The following is a 22566-nucleotide window of genomic DNA, read 5'->3' as shown; positions in this document are numbered from 1 at the left end:
CATTTTTATATTTAATGACAAAATTCTTTAATGAAATCATATTGCCAATATATCGAAATTACAAAATCGTATTGCGATACGATATATTTTGTCATTGTATTGCAATATATTGAAATATCGATATTAGCGCCCAGCCCTTATATTGAGGGTTTCATTAACGTTGAACGATGACGTCACGGCTGTATCAAAACAAAATATGAGAATGTGGTGACGACACAGCTTGTATTCAAATATCTGTGGCTGAGAGGCAAATATAAGTTTAAAAAATGTTTGATAGTTTATTTTAAAAAAGGGACATATACATTAATTAGGTCTACTGATTTTAAAGCAGTTTTTATTTTTACTGAAGACAAGGATCCGTGTCCTTATGTAAGCCAGAGCTTCCTTTGATATTCTTGACAACATCAAAGAATGCAAATATAAGTAATGAACAACGATTAATCACTGAACATGACATTATGAATAGCAATAGCTCTGCTTGCATATTTTCCATAATTGCTATACATAACACAATGTTCACTGAATAACTTGTTTATTTCTTAAATAACAATTGTAAGACTTTTATTAATATTTACACACTGAATTAATTGATAACAAGGCGTATGCGACCGATCGGAAAGCGGATGCATACTCATCCTTGGCACCTGCTTCAACCTCTGATGTTTTAGAGGCCTAAGTCTGCATTGTTCCTGATGTGTAATGTTTCCATGCACTTTCAGCTTGACTGTGGATAATAATTTTTTACACTTGCATGCACGTGTACAAACACACCCACACACACACACACCCTCACATACACACACCCTCACACACATACAGAGTTATTTTATCCATTTTCTTAATTCTATTCCATTTACAGAATTGTCTGTTTTATGAAGGGGATGTAAATTGGCTATTACTTTCTGCTACTTACAGATAAAATTTCACATTTTGAGCAATTAGAAAAATTTAAGTATTTTTACACGGTATAAAAATCATTTAAAACGTAAAATAAAATATTTCAGATAAAAATGTTAAAAAGGAACGTATTCTTATGATTTTATTTCATTACCAATATCCTGATATTTCGATGTATCTGGAAACAGCTGGTCGTATATATATTGGTTTTTCTCTTTCAGCTTTTCTAGAACAAATTTAATTTTCTCCTCGGACTGATTCTTAAGATACTCTAAGAAGGTTTCAGCTTCTATCGTTCTCAAGCCCGGCTGGTTGAACTTATCAAAACACGACCCAAAGATTTCGGCAACAGCTTGATCCATCAGTAAACATCGTGGCTCTAGTTCCTCCAAAAGGAAACTGTGACATCTCTCCAAACGCGATCTAAACGTAGTCTCTAATTTTGGACGATCAATGGATTGCAAAACACCAAAAGTTGGATCTGGAATACAAAGAATACATTTTTATGTCTGTTTAGCCATTCCGAAAGGTATCTGTTATAAATCTCTTTAATGAGTATAGTTATTAAATTACCTGCTGGTTCTTTCACTTCTCTGATCTCAACTTTAATGTTGTACTTTTCGTTTGTCAAAAATGGTCGTACATCCTTAGATTTAAATAACTGTGCCAAAAATTTAGAAAAATCCTCATTTTCTATGAACTGTTTTAACTTCGTCATGGCATACGTAGACTCCGCTTGCAGAACAATTGTAATAGATCCTTTCGTTATGTTTTCAAAAGTAGAATGTGTATTTTGAGCAAAGAATTCTTCCAGGTTAGGGATTTCATTAATCACTTTCTCAAATATCTCTTCATTACCATCCACATCGGAGATTATCGCTTTGAGTTTACCTATTTTTTCCATTATAGGGGCTAAAAAGAAAATTTGAATCGGCATGATGTCAGAAGATTTTTATTATGTTTTTATAATTTGGTTTCTTGTAACATTATCATTTCTTTGTTTGCAATTAAAATCCATTCTAAGCAAAGCTGATAATCAAAAATACTTTAGTTTTATTTTAAAATCACAGCATTGCTTTAAAAATTTATTTTGTTGGCGTCTTTGGTTAAAGTATAATGACGTTATTAATTTCATTTTTTTTTTATCTAAGAACATGTTATTTGTGAATAAATTAAATAATAAATAATACCTTTCAAGTAAATATGCAGTTCACCACCTACAAATTCAAATCTTAATTCTTCCTCGTTTCCTGAAAATAGAAAAAATTTTGCTAAAATAACAAATTCCTAAACCGATATGAATTTATTATTACGAAGTGATATATGAAAAATTTTATAGATTCAAGAAAATATTATGGCTATGTTTTTGGGTCAATTAGATTAATTTTTAATGCTTTTTTTATTGAGAGCTCGAGCCAAGTTTAGGCCGAGGTTATTTTCTTTTTTCCATGAAATGGAGAATGAAAAAAAAAACTGTTCTCAATCAAGTGATGCCTAGATTTTTTTTCTTTTATGCATACAGTGATGATATCATATAAGGTCTAACAGATGTATGACCAAATTTAATATTTACAGTTATTTGCCAATCCGAATTTCCTATATATATTTTTTACTCGAAATATTAGCTCATTTGCTTTGTATTTTTGTGTGTTATTTCGTACATTGTTAAGAAGTCATATAAAGATGAAAAATTGTTTAAAACACGTTTTGAGGTTTAACCAAGCAAAAAACCCGCACTTTTTACTGTTCTTTGTAGTTTAGTTTGAAAATTATATTTATATGATATACATTGTATTTAAAAACATCTTATTACAGTTACATCAAACAATTTTGATTTTTATATATTTTAAGGAAAAAGATCTAAATTCATTTTCTGTAGTAATTTTGAGGAGCAGAAACGGAAAATATCTTCATATTTAACCCTTCCCTCAAAAATTCATTAAATTGGACAACAAAGAGAAAAAAAAACAAGTGGTAATGTAAGCAGTGAGCTCCCATAGTATCCATGTTTTGCTTTAGTAAAACTAAAATATGTGTTGGATCAACAAGTAAAATATATAAGGCGCCATATTAGTATTTACTGGCAAAAAGTGATATTACCTATTTGTCAAATAGGAAGACAAATAGCACTGCCCGACGCCCGGGACTACAAGTTTTGGGTGACGGGCAAGTAATTTGATAACAGGTGCCTGTCCGCGGACAAGTTGTTTTCCAATTAACAAAAAAAAAATAAATAATGTACAATACTCAAACATATTTTATGTTATTGCTTTTAAAGTATCATGAATCACAGCAAAGTACCTGTTTTCACTGATGTTGACTACTGCATCGGCTGTACATACGTACATCGGATAGTCGGAACTCCTCTTGAATTTACACATTAACGTGTTGTGAAAATATGCATATGTCGTAAAACATGGACTTACTGATGTCGTCAAAAATGTGGTATGGGAATTGAGACATTTATTGTCAAAATGCATGTGCTAAATTCATACTGTGAATACAGATGCTAGTGGTATTAAAATTGTTGTTATTGCTGTTCCCTGGCAATCGCACAACATACAGTAGTGTTTTGTTCACAGACTCGTTTTGTTTGTAGGTTTTATGAGATTGACCAGTGTCCGATATCTTCACTTTTTTCCATTTAATAAATACAGTTTTACTTTTTTTAAAAAGTGTACATGTAGTCATGTATTTTATTGCAGAATTTTGAGGAAAAATACTCCTTAAAATTAATCATTTTCATCTAAATTTCGTGATTTTAGGTGTCTCACTCAAAAATAAATTAATATCAATGCTTCAGTTCTATGTATTTTAAGAAAAACGGTGGGACAAGCAGATTTTTTGGTAGGACAAGTAGTTTTACGATGGTAACCTGTCCGAGGGCAAGTACTGAAAAAATCTATTTGTCTACCCCTAGGTGATATCACCTATTCGAAATCGTGATATCACCTATTCATTTTCAATACGCAAACCTGTACTTTGTTATTAAATGTATATTTTATCTATCTATCTATATTTATTTAATATGAAACTAAATATCTACGTATAATTGTGAAAATGAAATATCAGCAATGATAAATAATCAGGTTTTTTTTAATTCCATTTTTTGATTTTGTAAACTTTTGCATATTGAACATTGAAAAATTGTACCGATCCAGGGAGCTCCTGGCACCCCATGAGAGGTTTTAACTAAGGGCTTCTCAGGAAGTCTTGCCTCAAAATTTGTTGTATGTAAGAATATCAGCGGTCTCGTCTGAAGTCATCATTTCGTAAATTCTATGGTCGATACAATGACCTTGTCAGCAAATACAATTTATTATTGAATGAAATGCTGACTGATGTTTTTCATGCCAATTGTTAGTCCATTATTTATACACTGATTTGACCACGGATGTTTTCCGTTATATCCTGATTATGACAACGAGCACACGGCGGGTGTGACCGGTCAGCAGGGGATGCTCACTCCTCCATGGCACCTGATCCCACCTCTGGTGTTTCGGGGGTCCGTGTTTGCTCTGCTCTTATTTTGTATATTTGTTTAATGGACGTTGAGATTGAATACTGTTCGTTATTTCCATATCCTTCTTGGATATAATTGTAAGTGAATATCTCCATTGTATTGCCTTAAAAATGACAGTTGAATGGCAGAAATTTTGCGGCAACTCATGAGACAAATAATGTGAATATAAAAAATGAATTTAACTTTTGAGGATTCATGAGACATATGAACTACAACGCTTTACGCCGGTGTACCATCTGGCATATTTATCATGGAGCGCTAACGCGATTCATGAAATATGCCGGGGTGAAGCGTCGCAGTTCATAACTAGGAGACTTATTGTTCACAGAACAATAAGAGGTCTTTCCACCTTCTTTGAATTTCAATTTTGTTTTATATATGACTCCTTAAAATAAGATTCCATGAAGAAGAAACCAAAATTGTCTTAAAGGATAGAAAAAAATGAAAATAAAAAAAAATTGAATGAATTTGACCTTGAGAAAACATTCAAGGTCAAAGGTCACGATGCAATTGACCCCATGCTTCTATGACTTATAGTTTTTAAGTTATATTGTTTAATAATAAGTACAAAGTCGTTAAAGGGCAATAACTCATATAAGAGGTCATCAGATCCGTTTGCACTTATACAGTGTAGTTATGCCTCAAGATCCTAAAGACATTAGTGAAGGTTTGGTGTCTCTACAGTCTACAGTTTCGGAGGAGTAGCAATTACAAGGTTTTTGCACAAGGGGCAATAACTTTTAAAAGGGTTAATCTTAGGGAACAAAAATAAAATATTTAAAATAGTTTTAAGAGTACTTATTTATGATGCTAAGATATTAAGTATATGTTTAAAAACAAAAGAGATATAAAAAAACACAATTTCTCAAATTTCGAATGACCTTGACCTTTGACCTTTGCATTAATTTTATGATCAAAGGTCAATGAATCTTATGCAGTTGGTCCCATGTCTCTATCACTTATCGTTTTGAAAATTTTTAATTATTTCTAAAATTAAGAAAGATTCAGGGGCAATAACTCATAGAAGGAGTCACCGAATACTTTCGCAATGAATAGATTCCAGAGTCCTCTCAATTAGTCGAAGACTTTAGTGAAGGTTTCATATTTCTACGGTTTACAGTTTTGAAGTAGTAGCAATAACAAGGTTTTTCGTACAAAGGGCGATAACTTTTAATAGGGTCAATCTTAAGGAATACGAATTAAATCTTTAAAATAGTTTTAAGAGTACATATTAATGATGCTAAGACAGTTTGTATATGTTAAAAGACAAAAAAGATATAAAAGAGCTTAATTTCTCAAATTTGGAATGACCTTGACCTTTGACCATTGCATGAATTTCATGATCAAAGGTCAATAAATCTTATGCAGTTGGTCCCATGTCTCTATCACTTCTCGTTTTGAAAATTTTTAATTATTTCTAAAATTAAAAAAGTTTCAGGGGCAATAACTCATTGAAGGGGTCACCGAATACTTTCCCAATGAATAGATTCCAGAGTCCTCTCAATTAGTCAAAGACTTTAGTGAATGTTTCATACCTCTACGGTTTACGGTTTTGGAGGAGTAGCAATAACAAGCATTTCTTGCGAAAGGGGCAATAACTTCAAAAGGGGTCATAGTTCATACGCGTTTGGTCAAATTTGTTCCTAACTTTTAATGACCTTTACGATGAACAAAAAGTCTTTTCGATAAATCTCGAAACAAAAAATCAGCGGAAGAAAAATAAGAAGAAGAACTAGGAGACTTATTGTTCACAGAACAATAAGAGGTCTTTCCACCTTTTGAATTTCAATTTCATTTACTATTTGTCTATTAAAAATTAAATTTCATAAAAAAGAAACCAGGAATGGCTTAAAAAAAGAAAAAAATATGAATTTTTTTTTTTTTTAAGTGACCTTGACCTTTGACCTTTAAGTCATATTCAAAGTCAAAGGTCAAGGGTCACATTGTAATTAACCCCATGTCTCTATGACTTATAGTTTTAAAGTTATAATGTTTAATAGTAAGCACAAAAGCATTTAAGGGCAGTAACTCATTCAAGGAGTCACCAGATCCTTTTGCAATTGAACATAAAAGTTTTGCCTAAAATCCCATAGGACATTAAAGAAGTTTTCATGTCTTTGCGGTTTACGGTTTTGGAGCAATAGCAATAAAAATGTTTTTCGTACAATGGGCAATAATTTTTTATAGGGTCAATCTTAAGAGACGAGAATGAAATCTAAGACACAGTTTTAAAAGTACATATTAATGATGCATAGACATTAAGCATATGTTGAAAGACAAAAGAGATATAAAAAGAGCTAAATTTCTCAGTTTTGGAATGACCTTGACCTTTGACCTTTACATGAATTTTAAGCTCAAAGGTCAATGAATCTTATGCACTTGAGCTCATGTCTCTATACCTTCTCGTTTTGAAAATTTTTAATTATTTCTAAAATTCAGAGACTTTCAAGGGCAATAACTCATTGAAGGAGTAACCAAATACTTTCACAATGAATAGATTCCAGAACCCTCTCAATTAGTCGAAGACTTTAGTAAAGGTTTCATATTTGTACGGTTTATGGTTTCGAAGTAGTAGCGATAACAAGGTTTACCGCACAAAGGGCGATAACTTTTAATAGGGTCAATCTTACGGAATACGAATTGAATCTTTTAAATAGTTATAAGAGTACATATTAATGATGCTCAGACAGTTTGTATATGTTAAGATACAAAAAAGATATAAAAAGAGCTTAATTTCTCAATTTTGGAATGACCTTGACCTTTGACCTTTACATGAATTTTAAGCTCAAAGCTCAATGAATCTTATGCAGTTGGTTTCATGTCTCTACACTTTCTCGTTTTGAAAATTTTTAATCATTTGTAAAATTCAAAGACTTTCAGGGGCAATAACTCATTGAAGAAGTCACCGAATACTTTCGCAATGAATAAATTCCAGAATCCTTTCAATTAGTCGAAGACTTTAGTGAAGGTTTCATATTTGTACTGTTTATGGTTTTAAAGTAGTAGCGATAACAAGGTTTTCCGCACAAAGGGCGATAACTTTTAATAGGGTCAATCTTACGGAATAGGAATTGAATCTTTAAAATAGTTTTAAGAGTACATATTAATGATTCTAAGACAGTTTGTATATGTTAAGATACAAAAAAGATATAAAAAGAGCTTAATTTCTCAAATTTGGAATGACCTTGACTTTTGACCTTTGCATGAATTTCGTGCTCAAAGGTCAATGAATCTTATGCAGTTGGTCCCATGTCTCTATCACTTCTCGTTTTGAAAATTTTTAATTATTTCTAAAATTAAAAAAATTTCAGGGTCAATAACTCATTGAAGGGGTCACCGAATACTTTTGCAATGAATAGATTCCAGAGTCCTCTCAATTAGACGAAGACTTTCGTGAAGGTTTCATACTTCTACGGTTTACGGTTTTGGAGGAGTAGCAATAACAAGCATTTCTTGCGAAAGGGGCAATAACTTCGAAAGCGGTCATAGTTCATACGCGTTGGGTCAAATTTGTTCCTAACTTTTAATGACCTTTACGATGAACAAAAAGTCTTTTCGATAAATGTCGAAACAAAAAATCAGCGGAAGAAAAATAAGAAGAAGAAGAATAATAAGAAACAGAAGAAAATCAATAGGTCTTTCCACAGAAAGGTGGAAAGACCTAACTAGGAGACTTATTGTTCACAGAACAATAAGAGGTCTTTCCACCTTCTTTGAACTCTTTTTTTATATCTGACTCCTTAAAATTAAATTCCATGAAAAAGAAACCAAAACTCTCTAAAATCTTGAAAAAATGAAAATTAAAAAAAAAAAAGAATGACCTTGACCTTTGACCTTGAAAAATATTCAAGGTCAAAGGTCAAGGGTCACAATGCAATGGACCCCATGCTTCTACCACTTATAGTTTTCAAGTTATAAGGTTTAATTGTAAGTACAAAGAAGTTAAAGGGCAATAACTCATATAAGGGGTCATCAGATTCTTTTGCACTTATACAATGAAGTAAGGTCTGAAGACCCTTAAGACATTAGTGAAGGTTTGGTGTCTGTAGGGTCTACAGTTTCGGAGGAGTAGCGATAACAAGGTTTTTCGCACAAGGGGCAATAACTTTTAAAAGGTTTAATCTTAGGGCACAAGAATGAAATCCTTGAAACAGATTTAAGAGTACATATCACTGATGTATAGACATTAAGTATATGTTGAAAGACAAAAGAGATACAAAAAGAGCTAATTTTCTCATTTTTGGAATGACCTTGACCTTTGACCTTTACATGAATTTTAAGGTCAAAGGTCAATAAATCTTATGCAGTTGGTCCCATGTCTCTACGACTTGTCGTTTTAAAAATTTTTAACTATTTGTAAAATTCAAAAAAGTTTCAGGGGCAATAACTGATTGAAGGGGTCACCGAATACTTTCGCACTGAATAGATGAAGAGTCCTCTCAATTAGTCAAAGACTTTACTAAAGGTTTCAGATCTCTACGGCTTATGGTTTCGGAGAAGTAGCGATAACAAGCATTTTTTGGGAAAGGGGCAATAACTTCGAAAGCGGTCAAGGTTCATTTACGCAGGGTCAACTGCAATAATCTTTTTTGGAGTACATTCTTATGGACTATAAATCTCTTCGATATATCTTGAAACTCAAAATCACACGGCGGAAAAAAAAGAAGAATAACTAGGAGACTTATTGTTCACAGAACAATAAGAGGTCTTTCCAGCTTTTTAAGTGTTTCCGTGTCATTCGGGTTGAAAAAACGAAGAAAAACGCAAAAAAAATAAAAAAAAAAATAAAAAAAAAAAAAAAAATAAGGTGCTCCAGCAGGATTCGATCCCTGGACCCTCTGATTAGCAGGCGAGCGCTCTAACCACTACGCCACGGGTTCCGTTGAAATTGTGTTGTATTATTGTCGAGTTAAAGTTAACGGAATTTCCTTGATTCATTGACCAGTCAAAGAGTTCCAGTTGAGACACTTCTGAAAGCTCCTGGGAGTATATGTGAGTTTGAATGAGATTGTTTTCGAGTTAAAATGTAAGGGATAGGGTCCGATTACAATTATGATATTGGTATTAACGGGGATACATGCATTTGAGGTTGCGTAGCAATTTATGTATTTGAAAAAGGCCGCGTTCGTTTTGACAGATATGGTCAATTCATAGGTAAGATTTTATAATCATTTCTATTTGAATTGAATTCATAGTTACCAGCATAAATTAAACTTGAAACATGCATCTCAAAAAAAAAAAAAAAAAAAAAAAAAAACGGTGTCATTGAGAGCGTGGAAATTTATTTGACAGGAAAAATCGCAATTTTCGAGATTCATTCCAACAATATTAAATCTAAATAAAATTGAAATAAATTCCACATACTAAAGAAAGCAAGAATATTTGGTATCGAAATATCGTATTAGAGCAGGAGAATCGAGTGATATTAACAACAATCTAAGAAATGGCCAATACTAGCTTTAATTGATTTTTATACTCAGCAAGAATTAAATTTCAGACAGAAAAAAAATGTAGATTTGTCCGATATTTACTAAAATTTAATTGTACTTAAGAGACTCACCGTAAAACTCTCAGGGCACTTTCTTTGAGGTGTCTTCTACATGCTAAACTGAATTTTATCTTGATCTGTGATGTCTTTTGAGTTGTAGAAAAATTTTCTATGCCGCTATTGATTTTTTTTTTTTTTAGAGAAATGGGGGGGGTTGTATTATATAAGTGTTTGTTGACGTGACAGTTATAAATACCTCCACATAATAAAGCTTGATTGTGACCTTTGGGTCAAAGGTCAAGGTCATTTACCAAGGTCAAAGGTCAAGGTCATCCAAAAAAAAGCACTTAGCCTTATAAACTTGAGTTTTACACTTGAAGCTGAATCTAGGTAAAGATAATGAATATATCTTTTTAAACTTTTGAGAAAAGGTCAATGGTCAAGGTCAAATATCAAGGTCAAAGGTCAAGGTCATTTTAACCAAAAGCCCGTAAATAAGCAATTTTGATGCTTTCCCAATGACTTTGACCTTGACCTAATATTCAAGGTCAAAGGTCAAAAGATCTCATGCAGTTGGGCCCATGTCTTTACGACTTGTCGTTAAGAAGTTTTTAGTTCTTTGTAAACATCATAAACTGCCAGGGGCAATAACTGCATAAAATGTTTACGAATTCTTTCGCACTAATAGGATGAGAAGTGTACTAAATTAGTCGCAGACATTGTTGAAGGTTTTGTACCTCTACGGTTTACGGTTTCGGAGGAGTAGCGATAACAAGGGTTTACACTGAAAGGGGCACTAACTTTTAGAGGGTTCAATCTTAGGGGACAAGCATGGAATCTCTGAAATGGTTTTAAGAGTACATACTAAAGATGCAAAGAAGTTTAGAATTTGGTAAAGAACAGAAGAGCTATAAAAAATGCTGAATTTTACCTATTTTGAATGACCTTGACCTTTGACCTTGACCTAGATTTTAAGGTCAAAGGTCAAGAAATCTTTTGCAGTTGGCCCCATGTCTCTACGCCTTGTCGTTTTAGAAAAATTCTTGATATTTGTAAACATCGCAAACATTCAGGGGCAATAATTCATTATAGGAGTTTATGAATCCTTTCGCAATGTTTGATTGGAGAGTCTACTAAATCAGTCGTAAACATTAATAAAGGTTTGGAATCTCTGTGGTTTATGGTTTCGGAGGAGTAGCGATAACAAGCTTTTATTGCGAAAGGGGTCGTAACTCCGAAAGGGGTCAAAGTTCATATACGCAGGGTCAACTGCAAAAATCTTTTACGGAGTACATTTTTATCGACTGAAAATCTTTTTGATAAATCTTGAAACAAAAAATCACACGGCGGAAAAATAATAAAGAAAAAGGAAAAAAAGAAACAGAAGAATATCAATAGGTCTTTCCAGAGAAAGCTGGAAAGACCTAATAAGAAACAGAAGAATACCAATAGGTCTTTCCACGGAAAGGTGGAAAGACCTAATAACTAGGAGACTTATTGTTCACAGAACAATAAGAGGTCTTTCCACATTTTAAATTTCAATTTCATTTAATATGTATCTGTTTAAAATTAAATTTCATAAAAAAGAAACCAGAAATGGCTTAAAAGAAAAAAAAAATAAAAATAAATTTTTTTTTTAGGTAACCTTGACCTTTGACCTTCAAGTCATATTCAAGGTCAAAGGTCAAGGGTCACATTGTAATTAACCCAATGTCTCTATAACTTATAGTTTTAAAGTTATAAGGTTTAATAGTAAGCACAAAAGCATTTAAGGGCAGTAACTCACTCAAGGAGTCACCAGATCCTTTTGCACTTGAACATAAAAGTTTTGCCTCAAGTCCATAGAGAAGGTTTCATGTCTTTGCAGTTTACGGTTTTGGAGCTATATCAATAAAAATGTTTTTTGTACAAGGGGCAATAATTTTGAATAGGTTCAATATTAGGGGACGAGAATGAAATCTATGACACAGTTTTAAAAGTACATATTAATGTTGCATAGACTTTAAGCATATGTTGAAAGACAAAAGAGATATAAAGAGAGCTAAATTTCTCAGTTTTGGAATGACCTTGACCTTTGACCTTTACATGAATTTTAAGCTCAAAGGTCAATAAATCTTATGCAGTTGGTCCCATGTCTCTATCACTTCTCGTTTTGAAAATTTTTAATTATTTCTAAAATTCAAAAAGATTCAGGGGCAATAACTCATTGAAGAAGTCAACAAAGACTTTTGCAATGAATAGATTCCAGAATCCTCTCAATTAGTCGAAGACTTTAGTGAAGGTTTCATATTTGTACGGTTTATGGTTTCGCAGTAGTAGCCATAACAAGGTTTTCTGCACAAAGGGCGATAACTTTTTATAGAGACAATCTTACGGAATACAAATTGAATCTTTAAAATAGTTTTAAGAGTACATATTAATGATGCTAAGCCAGTTTGTATATGTTAAGAGACAAAAAAGATATAAAAAGAGCTCAATTTCTCAATTTTGGAATGACCTTGACCTTTGACCTTTACATGAATTTTAAGCTCAAAGCTCAATGAATCTTATGCAGTTGGTCCCATGTCTCTATCACTTCTCGTTTTGAAAATTTTTAATAATTTCCAAAAATCAAAAAGTTTCAGGGGCAATAACTCATTGAAGAAGTCACCGAAGGCTTTCGCAATGAATAGATTCCAGAATCCTCTCAATTAGTCGAAGAATTTAGTGAAGGTTTCATATTTGTACTGTTTATGGTTTCGCAGTAGTAGCGATAACAAGGTTTTCCGCACAAAGGGAGATAACTTTTTATAGAGTCAATCTTACGGAATACAAATTGAATCTTTAAAATAGTTTTTAGAGTACATATTAATGATGCTAAGACAGTTTGTATATGTTAAGAGACAAAAAAGATATAAAAAGAGCTTAATTTCTCAATTTTGGAATGACCTTGACCTTTGACCTTTACATGAATTTTAAGCTCAAAACTCAATGAATCTTATGCAGTTGGTCCTATGTCTCTATCACTTTTCGTTTTGAAAAATTTTAATTATTTGTACAATTCAAAAAGTTTCAGGGGCAATAACTCATTGAAGAAGTCACCGAATACTTTCGCAATGAATAGATTGAAGAGTCCTCTCAATGAGTCGAAGACTTTAGTGAAGGTTTCATATTTCTACGGTTTATGGTTTCGAAGGAGTAGCGATAACAAGCATTTCTTGCGAAAGGGGCAATAACTTCAAAAGCGGTCAAAGTTCAAACATGGGGGGTCATTTTTCGGAATAACTTTTAATATCCAATATCATAAACTATAAAGTTTTTCGATAAGTCTAACGGTTTCAAAACATCTCCAGAAATAAAATAATAATAAACAGAAGCATTTCAAGAGGTCTTTCCACAGAAAGGTGGAAAGACCTAATAAGAAACAGAAGAAAATCAATAGGTCTTTCGACAGAAAGGTGGAAAGACCTAATAATGATTCACCAAAAATTAAACTAGCTTCTTAAATATACGTAGAATGCATGTTGTTCATTTTTATCAAAGAATACCTCCGTAAGATTTCATCAGCTTTGTTTTCCCCTAAAGAAAAAGAAAAGCTACAGAACGATTTCTCACCTAGTTTCTCCCTCAAGGCAGTCTTGTCAATGTCATTCAAAAGACGGCTTGTAAGATCGTTCAGTTCATGCATTTTCAGAATGGAAAGCAATTTAAGGTATGACCCTGGTAATTGATTGCTTACGCTGTCGAGAAGAAAATTGGCCACCTTGGATTTCTTTATCTCTGCCGATACTTCTTCATGGTCATCCACAGATAGAACATCTTCCTCTAAGAAATCGTCAACAATGCTGTCACTTCTATCCGATATCCTCGACATAATTTCGTTCATAAGCTCATGCCTGTTTCTTCTCAAAACTTCGTTCAAACATGTGGAGCTTGGAACTTAAAATGAAAAAAAAGACTTAATTAGATTTAAAGATCGATGTAGCCAGGTTTAGGTTTTACTTCAAAACATTTAATATCGTATTTAATGTACTTGATGTTCCTCTTTTAGAAAATGAGGCCCAAACTCTGAGTAGATAAATTTATTTTCATTTAATTCTATTAGAATTTAAACATCTAATAACAAATTCAACATGCTATTTAAGAAATAAGGTATCGTTTTTTAAGTTTTATTTGTAAGAAAATACGGAATGGTCACGGAAGATATTATCCATTTAAGACCTCAGGACATATGTAAAATTTACCATGTACATCCCCCCTCCAAATCAAAAAAAAAAAAATAGAAAAGAAATCTAATACTTACACTTTTTGCAAATGGTTGCCCTAAAATGCGTTTAAAACATTCCATTGTTTTAAACTAAATAAGCGTATTAGTTAAATTGACTCAAGACAAACTAGTTCAAACATGTTGCATCAATTTAATCAACACTGTGTAAAAGTATTATATAAATTTTGCATGTTATTATGTGAAACATTGAAATTTTTCACCCCAAGAAAACCATTGTCAACCAAGGCGCATCCATGATACTGAATGTTTTGTACAAATACGTATAACAGTGAACCGTGCGCGCATAAATACTGCGCAGTCACTATTTTTTGTTACATGGTCAATACAATGACCATGTCAGCAAATACAGTTTATCACTGAGTCAAATGCTGACTGACATACCAATTGTTAGTCAATTTTTTATACACTTAATTGACGACGGATTTTTTCCGTTATTTCCTGATCATGACAAGGAACACACGTTGGGTGTGACCGGTAGGCAGGGAATGCTCGCTCCTCCATGGCACCTGATCCCACCTCTGATGTTTCGGAGGTTCGTGTTTGCTCTGCTTTTATTTTGTATTGTTTATGAACTTTGAGACTGTATACTGTTCGTTGTCTCTATATCTTTCTTTGAATATCACCCGTCGTCAAGCACTGTTGACTGTTGCTAAACTGGAGAGCGTGGCTTCATTATTCAGCGGGTAATACTATTATTACATTAAAAAAAAATGTTTTTCGACCAAACATATAACAAAATATTTTATTATACTTTCATGTTAAATACTTCAATCTGATTGGTTAAGACGCAGTTAACAATACGTTCTATTACCCTCAGCCGTAGCAACACACGTGGCAATGGGTAACACAACGGTATTGCTACATGGGTGGAAACTATGCGCCTACGGTTCACCGTGGAATTCTCAAAACGTTAGTTGCGCCTTTGAAAGAACCGGAATAAACTTGACGTCAATAAAAGCTTGTCTCCGAAGTAGCTTACTTGAAAACAAAAAACGACAGACGAAACATGCTTGAGAGTACAGAAATAACGAACCTTTAGATAATAAAGGACTCTTAGAGTATCAAATTAACAATAAAGAGGTATATAAATCTTTTTCGAAGTACCGGGGAGTTTGAAAGCTTTCTAAACGTGAACGTAAAGACGATCGACGATTTTTACTCAAGCCCTAGAGGGGCTTGAGTTATCTAAAACGATGCTAGGTCATCGATTTACTCAGTTTAAAAACACGAAATTATATTATATTTGTAGATAAACATATTTCTAGAAACAAAAATGAAGCTTATGTTGAAAACGTCTGTATATTCAAAAATATTAAGTGTTAAAAGTCGGATTCTATTCTACAGCGTATGAACAATGAGTGAAGCGTCGCAGCTGCAACAGTTTCTATACAGAGATTTCGCGCTTTCATTTGCGTAGGAATCTCAGGTACTTTTTACAGTCGCCGACAAAGCATCCTTGGACGAGTCCACTGGTTACTCTGAAAGGTGACGCAGGTTACCCCATTTCTAATTGTCCTTCTCTTAACAAATTTTCGAAACGCTTATTCTCGCAGTGTTGGTCTGATTTCAATATAATTTGGCATAACTTCACAAGTAGACTACACTAAGATACATTATTATAGATCTGTCAAAGTTTTACAATGCGTAGCAAAAAAATGTATGGCTGTACCCCCAAACTGAAATTGCCTATAACGGGCCTGAAAATGATGTGCACTTTGAGTGACAGTAAAATAATAGCGCAAAATTAATGTTAATTTCTCCCTCATACGTTTTTTTTATTTTAAAAAATCGTACTTTCTTCAGCTTTGGTAACGGAACCTAAATAACTTCTTTTGGATTCGAACGGAATATGTACTGTACATGCCGCACAGTTAGATGTACCCGTATACCGGTAATTACGTGGCTTTTTGGAGCCCTGAGACCCCCCCCTCCACTTTGAAAAACTTTTCTTCCGACTTGCAACAAGCTATTTAGATTGATGTTTATAAAATGTTTTTATGTACGTCATTAAGCAAAATTAAAAAAGCGTATAGTTTGAAGTATATGAAATGTCTACATAAAAAATATTTTATTAATTCAAGAAACGTCTAGTATACTCTATAAAATATTCCTGAAAGTGAGTAACGTAAATTCATCGTATAGTACGATAAATTATATTTATTCTAATTAACTTCATTATATAAATTTTGTTTCATGTACATGTATATAATTCAATAGAAGATTGAACTCAATAGCCCACATTATACCATTTTAGGATATTAATGACTTTTCTTAGTTGATTTTCATTTTCTACAGCTTGAGTATCTCTGACTTTTTGTCAGTATATACTTGTTTTTTTGCTGACAACCTAAATCAAGAAGACATTCAGTATAATAAAATAAATGATGCCTGTTTTGGAGGGTAACAGTTAAAATTGGCACCCTCGGAAAACCATTGTCATCCTCCGCTGTCGCATCAATTGACAATGGTTTTCCGAGGGGTGCCAATTTCAACTGTTACCCTCCAAAATAGGCACCATTTATATAATGTTAGGTGAACATAATATTCTCAAATGAAGAGAATTAATCATACTAGTACTCCCCGTCGAGGCCTCATCTACAGAGGTTTGTGAGTAAACGAACTCTGGGGGAAAATTGGAGAATTAATGTTTATTTTGAACAAAAATCGAAGAGAACTTCGCGGAATATCATTAGTGAAAAGGTCACAAGTTAAAAACACAGTGATTGAAAACAGAGAAATCGAGACGAATGTTTGGTGCTCACTGAAGAACTAGCATCAAAAGCTGAATGATTTATATTTATAACTTCGGAGAAATGTTTTGAAATGCTAACTTTCCTTGTGAAACTAAAACAAATCCACCTTTCACTGATCGTGAAAATCTAAGCATTGTTGAACAAAATGGAATGAATAATTGCATTGACGAAGGAGAACTGGTGAACGTGGGGCAGAAAAAAATAAGTAGATGTACGTTTAAGGTCTTCAGGAAAAATAACTGCTCTATGGTTTGTAACTATTGTTTTCGTCATGGATAAACTATAATTTGTTGTTTTACATTTCTTGTCACAAACAATATCTAACGATGCTCCAAAACCTGAGGGTGTCGGTTGATTCAATTTGATTGCATACAGGTTTGAAGCTATTCTTGTGACAGTTCCCTGCTTGAGCAACCCTTCAATCCGCCATTCTTTTTGAAGTTGATTTGAGTATGGATTTGCAATGACATTTCCTCAATTTTTCAGAAAGGATCTCAGAAGTGACAGTTGGAAATTGAGAAAAATCTTGAATGATCTCATGTCAATCTATAAATTGTAAAGCAAAAATATTCAAAACATTGATTTTGATTATATTGATTTCATTTTAAAGATATATTTTCATATGCACTCGTCTGTTGCTTAGTTTGTATGTTTATTATTTACATAGAATATTGATTTTAAAATTAAAATGCATTTTAAATAGTTAATAGTATTTCTTTATATTTGTTAGATACAAAATTTATTATATTTTTGAATCACCCATTTAAATGCAGTGGTTGCAGCGTCTTCTCTAAAGTCACGAAGTAAAGAGCTGATCCTTACGTTCTGGGTTCGAATCTTCTGCGGGACGTGGAGACCTCTCCTTCTGAGGAGACCTTGGTCCATTGTCGCAGTAGGTGTTGACACAAAAAAGAACCCTAACTGCTCAATGGTCCTGAGTGCCAAGCATAGGTGTTACTATTCCACAAAAAATTAGAAGATAAGAAATAAGTATTAAAAATAACCTCAACATATCTTGACCTAAAGCATGGCTGAAAATAAAAAAAATACAATCTCATCAGCTCCCCTTTCATGAATATATATCTTGCTTCAAATACTTATAGCAAGACTATGGTTTCAAAGGGCAATAACTGACACTTACTCCAAATTCATAAAGGATAAATCCTACCTTCTGTATTTTGAGTCTTTGAGTGATCCAGTTTGATGACATCTAAAATTAAAAAAAAGATCATTTAAAAATATCCCTGAAGGGAAAGAAAATTGACCGTAAAAAACATGATTTCATACAAAAAGGTAAGTATTAGCTGATGTTTTACCATGAATGCTTTGCAAATTGAAATACAATCAAAAACGTGAAGAATCACTCACAAGAAGGATATGAAGAAAACGAACATTATTTCGAAGACATTGATAAACATATAATTATAGATTATATTGGATGTGAAATGTAAACGAACAGTCAGTAAAATCCACCTGTGACGTCATTATTTTGTTTGAGCGCTCCATTATTTATAAGGAATGGAGAGTTGCAAATTACATTGAAAACGGAATTTATGTTCTTTTCTCCTTTCCGTGCCTCTACCAAGGAAAGAACTTAGAAAATTTTAGAGAAGAGTTTAAGAAAACTGTAATGATTAGTTTCACATTAAGAAAATTAGCACCCACGAAGAGAATCGAACCCGGTAAACTGTACCTTCACCATGGCAGTCCGATGCTCATTTCACTGAGCTATCGAGGCTGTTGAGAAACGTGTGTTCAGATTAACTTCAGTACAGTCTTTTTAGTTTTTCTTTCTATATTATATATAAATAATACTACTAATATATAAAAACTATTTACAATGTATCATATAAATATTCTTTATTATGTATTAACAAACAATAAAAGCAAGCATTCAAAAAGGCGGATTTTACGCGGGTTAAAATACTTGTAGCGCTCCATTCCTTAAAAGTAATGGGCCTCGGCCCCTTCGGGGCCTCGGTCCATTACTTTTAAGGAATGGAGCGCTACTCGTACATTAACCCTTACATAAATCCCAGCTGTTACTTCAATTAACAAAACAACGACTTTATAATCCAGTCTATGTTTATATATAAAAGTGAAGATAACGAAGGGAAATTGAACAATCAACTCTATGTTACCTTCCGAGTGAAGATTATAAGGATTTAATTGTTCAACATTGTTCTAAAAAATAGTACGAGAAATTCCAAATTGTAACAATGAAACATATGGAGATAACGAACAGTATTCAAGATAAAAGTCCATAAAACAAAATAGGAGCAGACCAAACACGGACCTCCAAAACATCAGAACTGGGATCAGGTGCCATGGAGGAGTGAGTATCCCCTGGCGACCGGTCACCCCCGCCGTGTGCTTGTCTCTTTGTCGGGAAATTACGGAAAAATCCGTCGTCAATTCAGTGTATAAATAATGGGCTAACAATAAGTATGAAAAGCGTCAGTCAGCATTTGTGTCAATGATAAACTGTATTTGCTGACAAGGTCATTGTATTGAACATAGAATTTACGAAATGATGACTTTAAAGGGGACATCTGAGATTTTTGTTTCAGCAACTTGCTTGTCATTAATTTATTTCGTTTTAGAAATTGTTCATATCTATAGCATGCTCTTGCGTATCGAATCAATTGAGATATATATACTCCGTATGCAGGTGATGAAGGTATATTGCTGCTTAAGTAACAGAGTAAGGGAAGTTGACGATAGACAAATTAAAGTAATCACATTTATCATATAGCTTGGTTTTTTAGTTTACCATTAACGTCTTTTTTAAGTAAAATATCCAAGTATGAAACAGATGTGTCATAGTCTGTGGTATCATTAATCTCAGGCTCACCAGGATATAAAAGCAGTTTACACTTTCTCTAAAGAAAAACAACATATGTTTACCTTTAATGGAAAAATCAGTCAATTTGACCAAAAATATATTTTTTACACCTTTTCATGGGGAAAATCATCGTCCAGTAATTGCTTCTTTACATCTATATGTATGTAATAATATATATCTTGTGAAGTCTGAAAAGAAATGGACTATATTCAAAGCAGGAAAAGAAATGGACTATATTAAAAACAGGTAATTTGATTTAATCTTAATTACTGTGCTGACTAATCTGCCTATTTTTTTTTTTTAAAAATCGTGCAAAATATGCGATGCTACAAAAAATTTCAGTTCAGTGAAGAAATAACATTTTAAAATTCATTCAAAAATCAATGTCTTAATCGTTTATAATTCCTAGTGATGCCAAGGAATCATAGAAAATGTAAATCCAACGACTTCTCCAGTGCAAATATTTTTTGTTATTCTTAATTTTATCCTTTACAAAAGTTTCTAAGAGTTTTTTTTGAAAAACCACATAAGTACCTAATATCTAATATATCATTGTCAGGTTGCTGTTATTTTAAGATGAAAATGGCTTTAACTGGCATATCTAATAGCTCTTTATCCAGTGGTGGCGTCCCCATATGAACGAAAAAATTCTCGAGACGAAAGTTTAACAATAAACAAACAAAGCTGTTAAAACTATAACATATAACACATAAAAAACATATAAAAATATGGTATGCCTTTGTGCTGGAGATTGCATTGTTATCCTGTAGCATATACATTTGCCTTTTTTACAAAGATATATGGATTCCGACATTGTTTAAATTACATTGACTTAATTTGTTTATAATTCTTATTTAAAGTAATATTCAGAGGTCCTGTACCTTCTAAGAGTTTCACTCCCCATTGAGTAGTCTATTTCTTTTTGTTGAGATGGATGGTCTAGAGTCCTCAAATCTCCTCAGACATTGACTTGAATCCTAGGAGGCCCCTCCATACCCGACATCTTAAGCTCCTTCCCGACCTCTATGGCTGGGGCCATAGAGGGGATAGGATAAAGCCATCATATTTATGTCAAAAAGGTACATCACCGGGTCGTCATTATAGAGGTCAAAATTGCTAAATTCAGCCTTAATGATTTTATGTTATGATTTGGGGGAGGCAGACGGGTACATACATTGCATATGAATAAAGAGATATTTTGCAAATCAAAAATAATTTTTTTAAACAGAATTCATTTTGTGAACGATTTTTTTAATCCGGTCTTGTGTTTCAACACTTCTATTTGATTTCTGTATGTTTTGTTAACGTACGTAGTAAAAGAAGTGACCAATTAGTCAGTTGGTCAATGTAATCATTAGCGTGTGACCTCTTGACCAAAAACGACTGACTCAAATGAAACACATAGAGATAACTAACAATTTTAAGTAAGGAAAACATTTGCAAGTGTAAGTATATCCTTAAAAGGTAAATTTGAAAAGATAAAAAAGTAATAAGAAAATTAGTTAATACAACAATGAAGGATGATCTTACCGTTTTCAACAGTGTTAACATTTTCATTTGCGGTTGTTTCAGAACGTGGAAGAGAAAGAAAACAATGAAATCTTTTCTCTTTGGAATAGCGTTTTATCATTGTTGTTAATTCTGTTAAATGACCTGGATGTCGTAGCAATTTACGTAAAACAAAGTCGCATTTTTTTGCTCGAGGTAGTTTTTTTCCAATGAGACGCGAATCCTCTTCTTCTGTCAAAATCTTGTGCTGTACTAGATAGTCTACTAAGTTATCTGGTTCCATTTGTTTTTTCAGAAATTTATAGTTCCTCCTTATGTAATGTGTTGACAAGATAACCTCTTTTCCTGAACCACCACTTTCCTCTCCACTGTGGAATACCAATTCACTTTCCATACTGGGAAAGGTTGTTAGCTGAAGACAAAAAACAGATTTTGTTTTATTGTTTTTTACTGATGGTCAACCAACTAATCAATGAAGGATATGGAAATAACGAACAGTATTTAATCTCAACGTCCATTAAACAATATAAAAAAAAAAAGCATAGCAAACACGGACCTCCGAAACATCAGAGGTGGGATCAGGTGCCATGAAAGAGTGAGCATCCCTAAATAAATCAGCAAAAACAAAGTCCATCATTTAATAAAAATAAACAAAAGGTACCGCTTGATTCACCGAAAAGTTTACAATTGATGACATAAAAAGTCTAAATAAGGTAAAGAAGACAATCTGTGAATGACTGTGATCCATCTAAAAAAAATATACAAAACAAAAAAACAAGCCTTTGAAACAGCCAAACCATTGGCTCCAATAAGTTTCATAAGTGCTTACTCCTTCTGAGGATAGAAAGAATTCTCTGTTATCCAGACATAACTTGGTATTATCAGTCATAAAAATACATTCCTCAAACAAATCTAAAAGGTGAAAATGGCGAACAGTGGTCGATCCCAAGACAAATCTATAAGCAATGCAAATTTGTGAAGAATGCAAAAAACACATACCCCGAAAACACAAGGATCTGGTACCCAGAAGGAGTAAGCATCCCCTGTGGACCGATCACATCCACCGTAAACCCTTTAAAGAGATCAAAGATACACGGAATAATCAAATCAGTGTTAAAACAATGGAATTATTTATCAAGTATGAAAACAAGTCATTCTAAATATGATATGATGACAGTTTAAAGGATCACTTCATTTTAAATATATATCTGACCTATAGAACCGGGCTTGGTTTTATTCTCCATTAAAAGCTTGTCAATTTCCGTTCCGATTAATGACATTAGG

The 22566-nt window shown here is 33.0% G+C and overlaps 1 protein-coding gene across 1 annotated transcript in view; it reads right to left on the bottom strand.

Moving 5' to 3' along the window:
• The window catches only part of LOC134252083 (uncharacterized), a 31447-nt gene extending 9771 nt beyond the window's left edge, over positions 1-21676 (bottom strand). The window contains exons 1-5 of the mRNA XM_062734521.1: positions 21304-21676; positions 13503-13826; positions 2088-2147; positions 1471-1809; positions 1052-1378 (exon numbers count right to left, since the gene is read on the bottom strand). Coding sequence (XP_062590505.1) covers positions 1052-1378; positions 1471-1809; positions 2088-2147; positions 13503-13826; positions 21304-21676 — 1423 coding nt within the window. The remainder of the gene's footprint in view (positions 1-1051; positions 1379-1470; positions 1810-2087; positions 2148-13502; positions 13827-21303) is intronic.
• Between the last annotated feature and the right edge of the window lie 890 nt (positions 21677-22566).

Source organism: Saccostrea cucullata, unplaced genomic scaffold, assembly GCF_032062105.1.
Source record: "Saccostrea cucullata isolate Sc308-1 unplaced genomic scaffold, CSIRO_AGI_Scuc_v1 ctg1647, whole genome shotgun sequence".
Taxonomy (NCBI): domain Eukaryota; kingdom Metazoa; phylum Mollusca; class Bivalvia; order Ostreida; family Ostreidae; genus Saccostrea; species Saccostrea cuccullata.
Note: the sequence above shows the minus strand (reverse complement) of the source record. Positions and strands in the feature narration are given on the sequence as shown.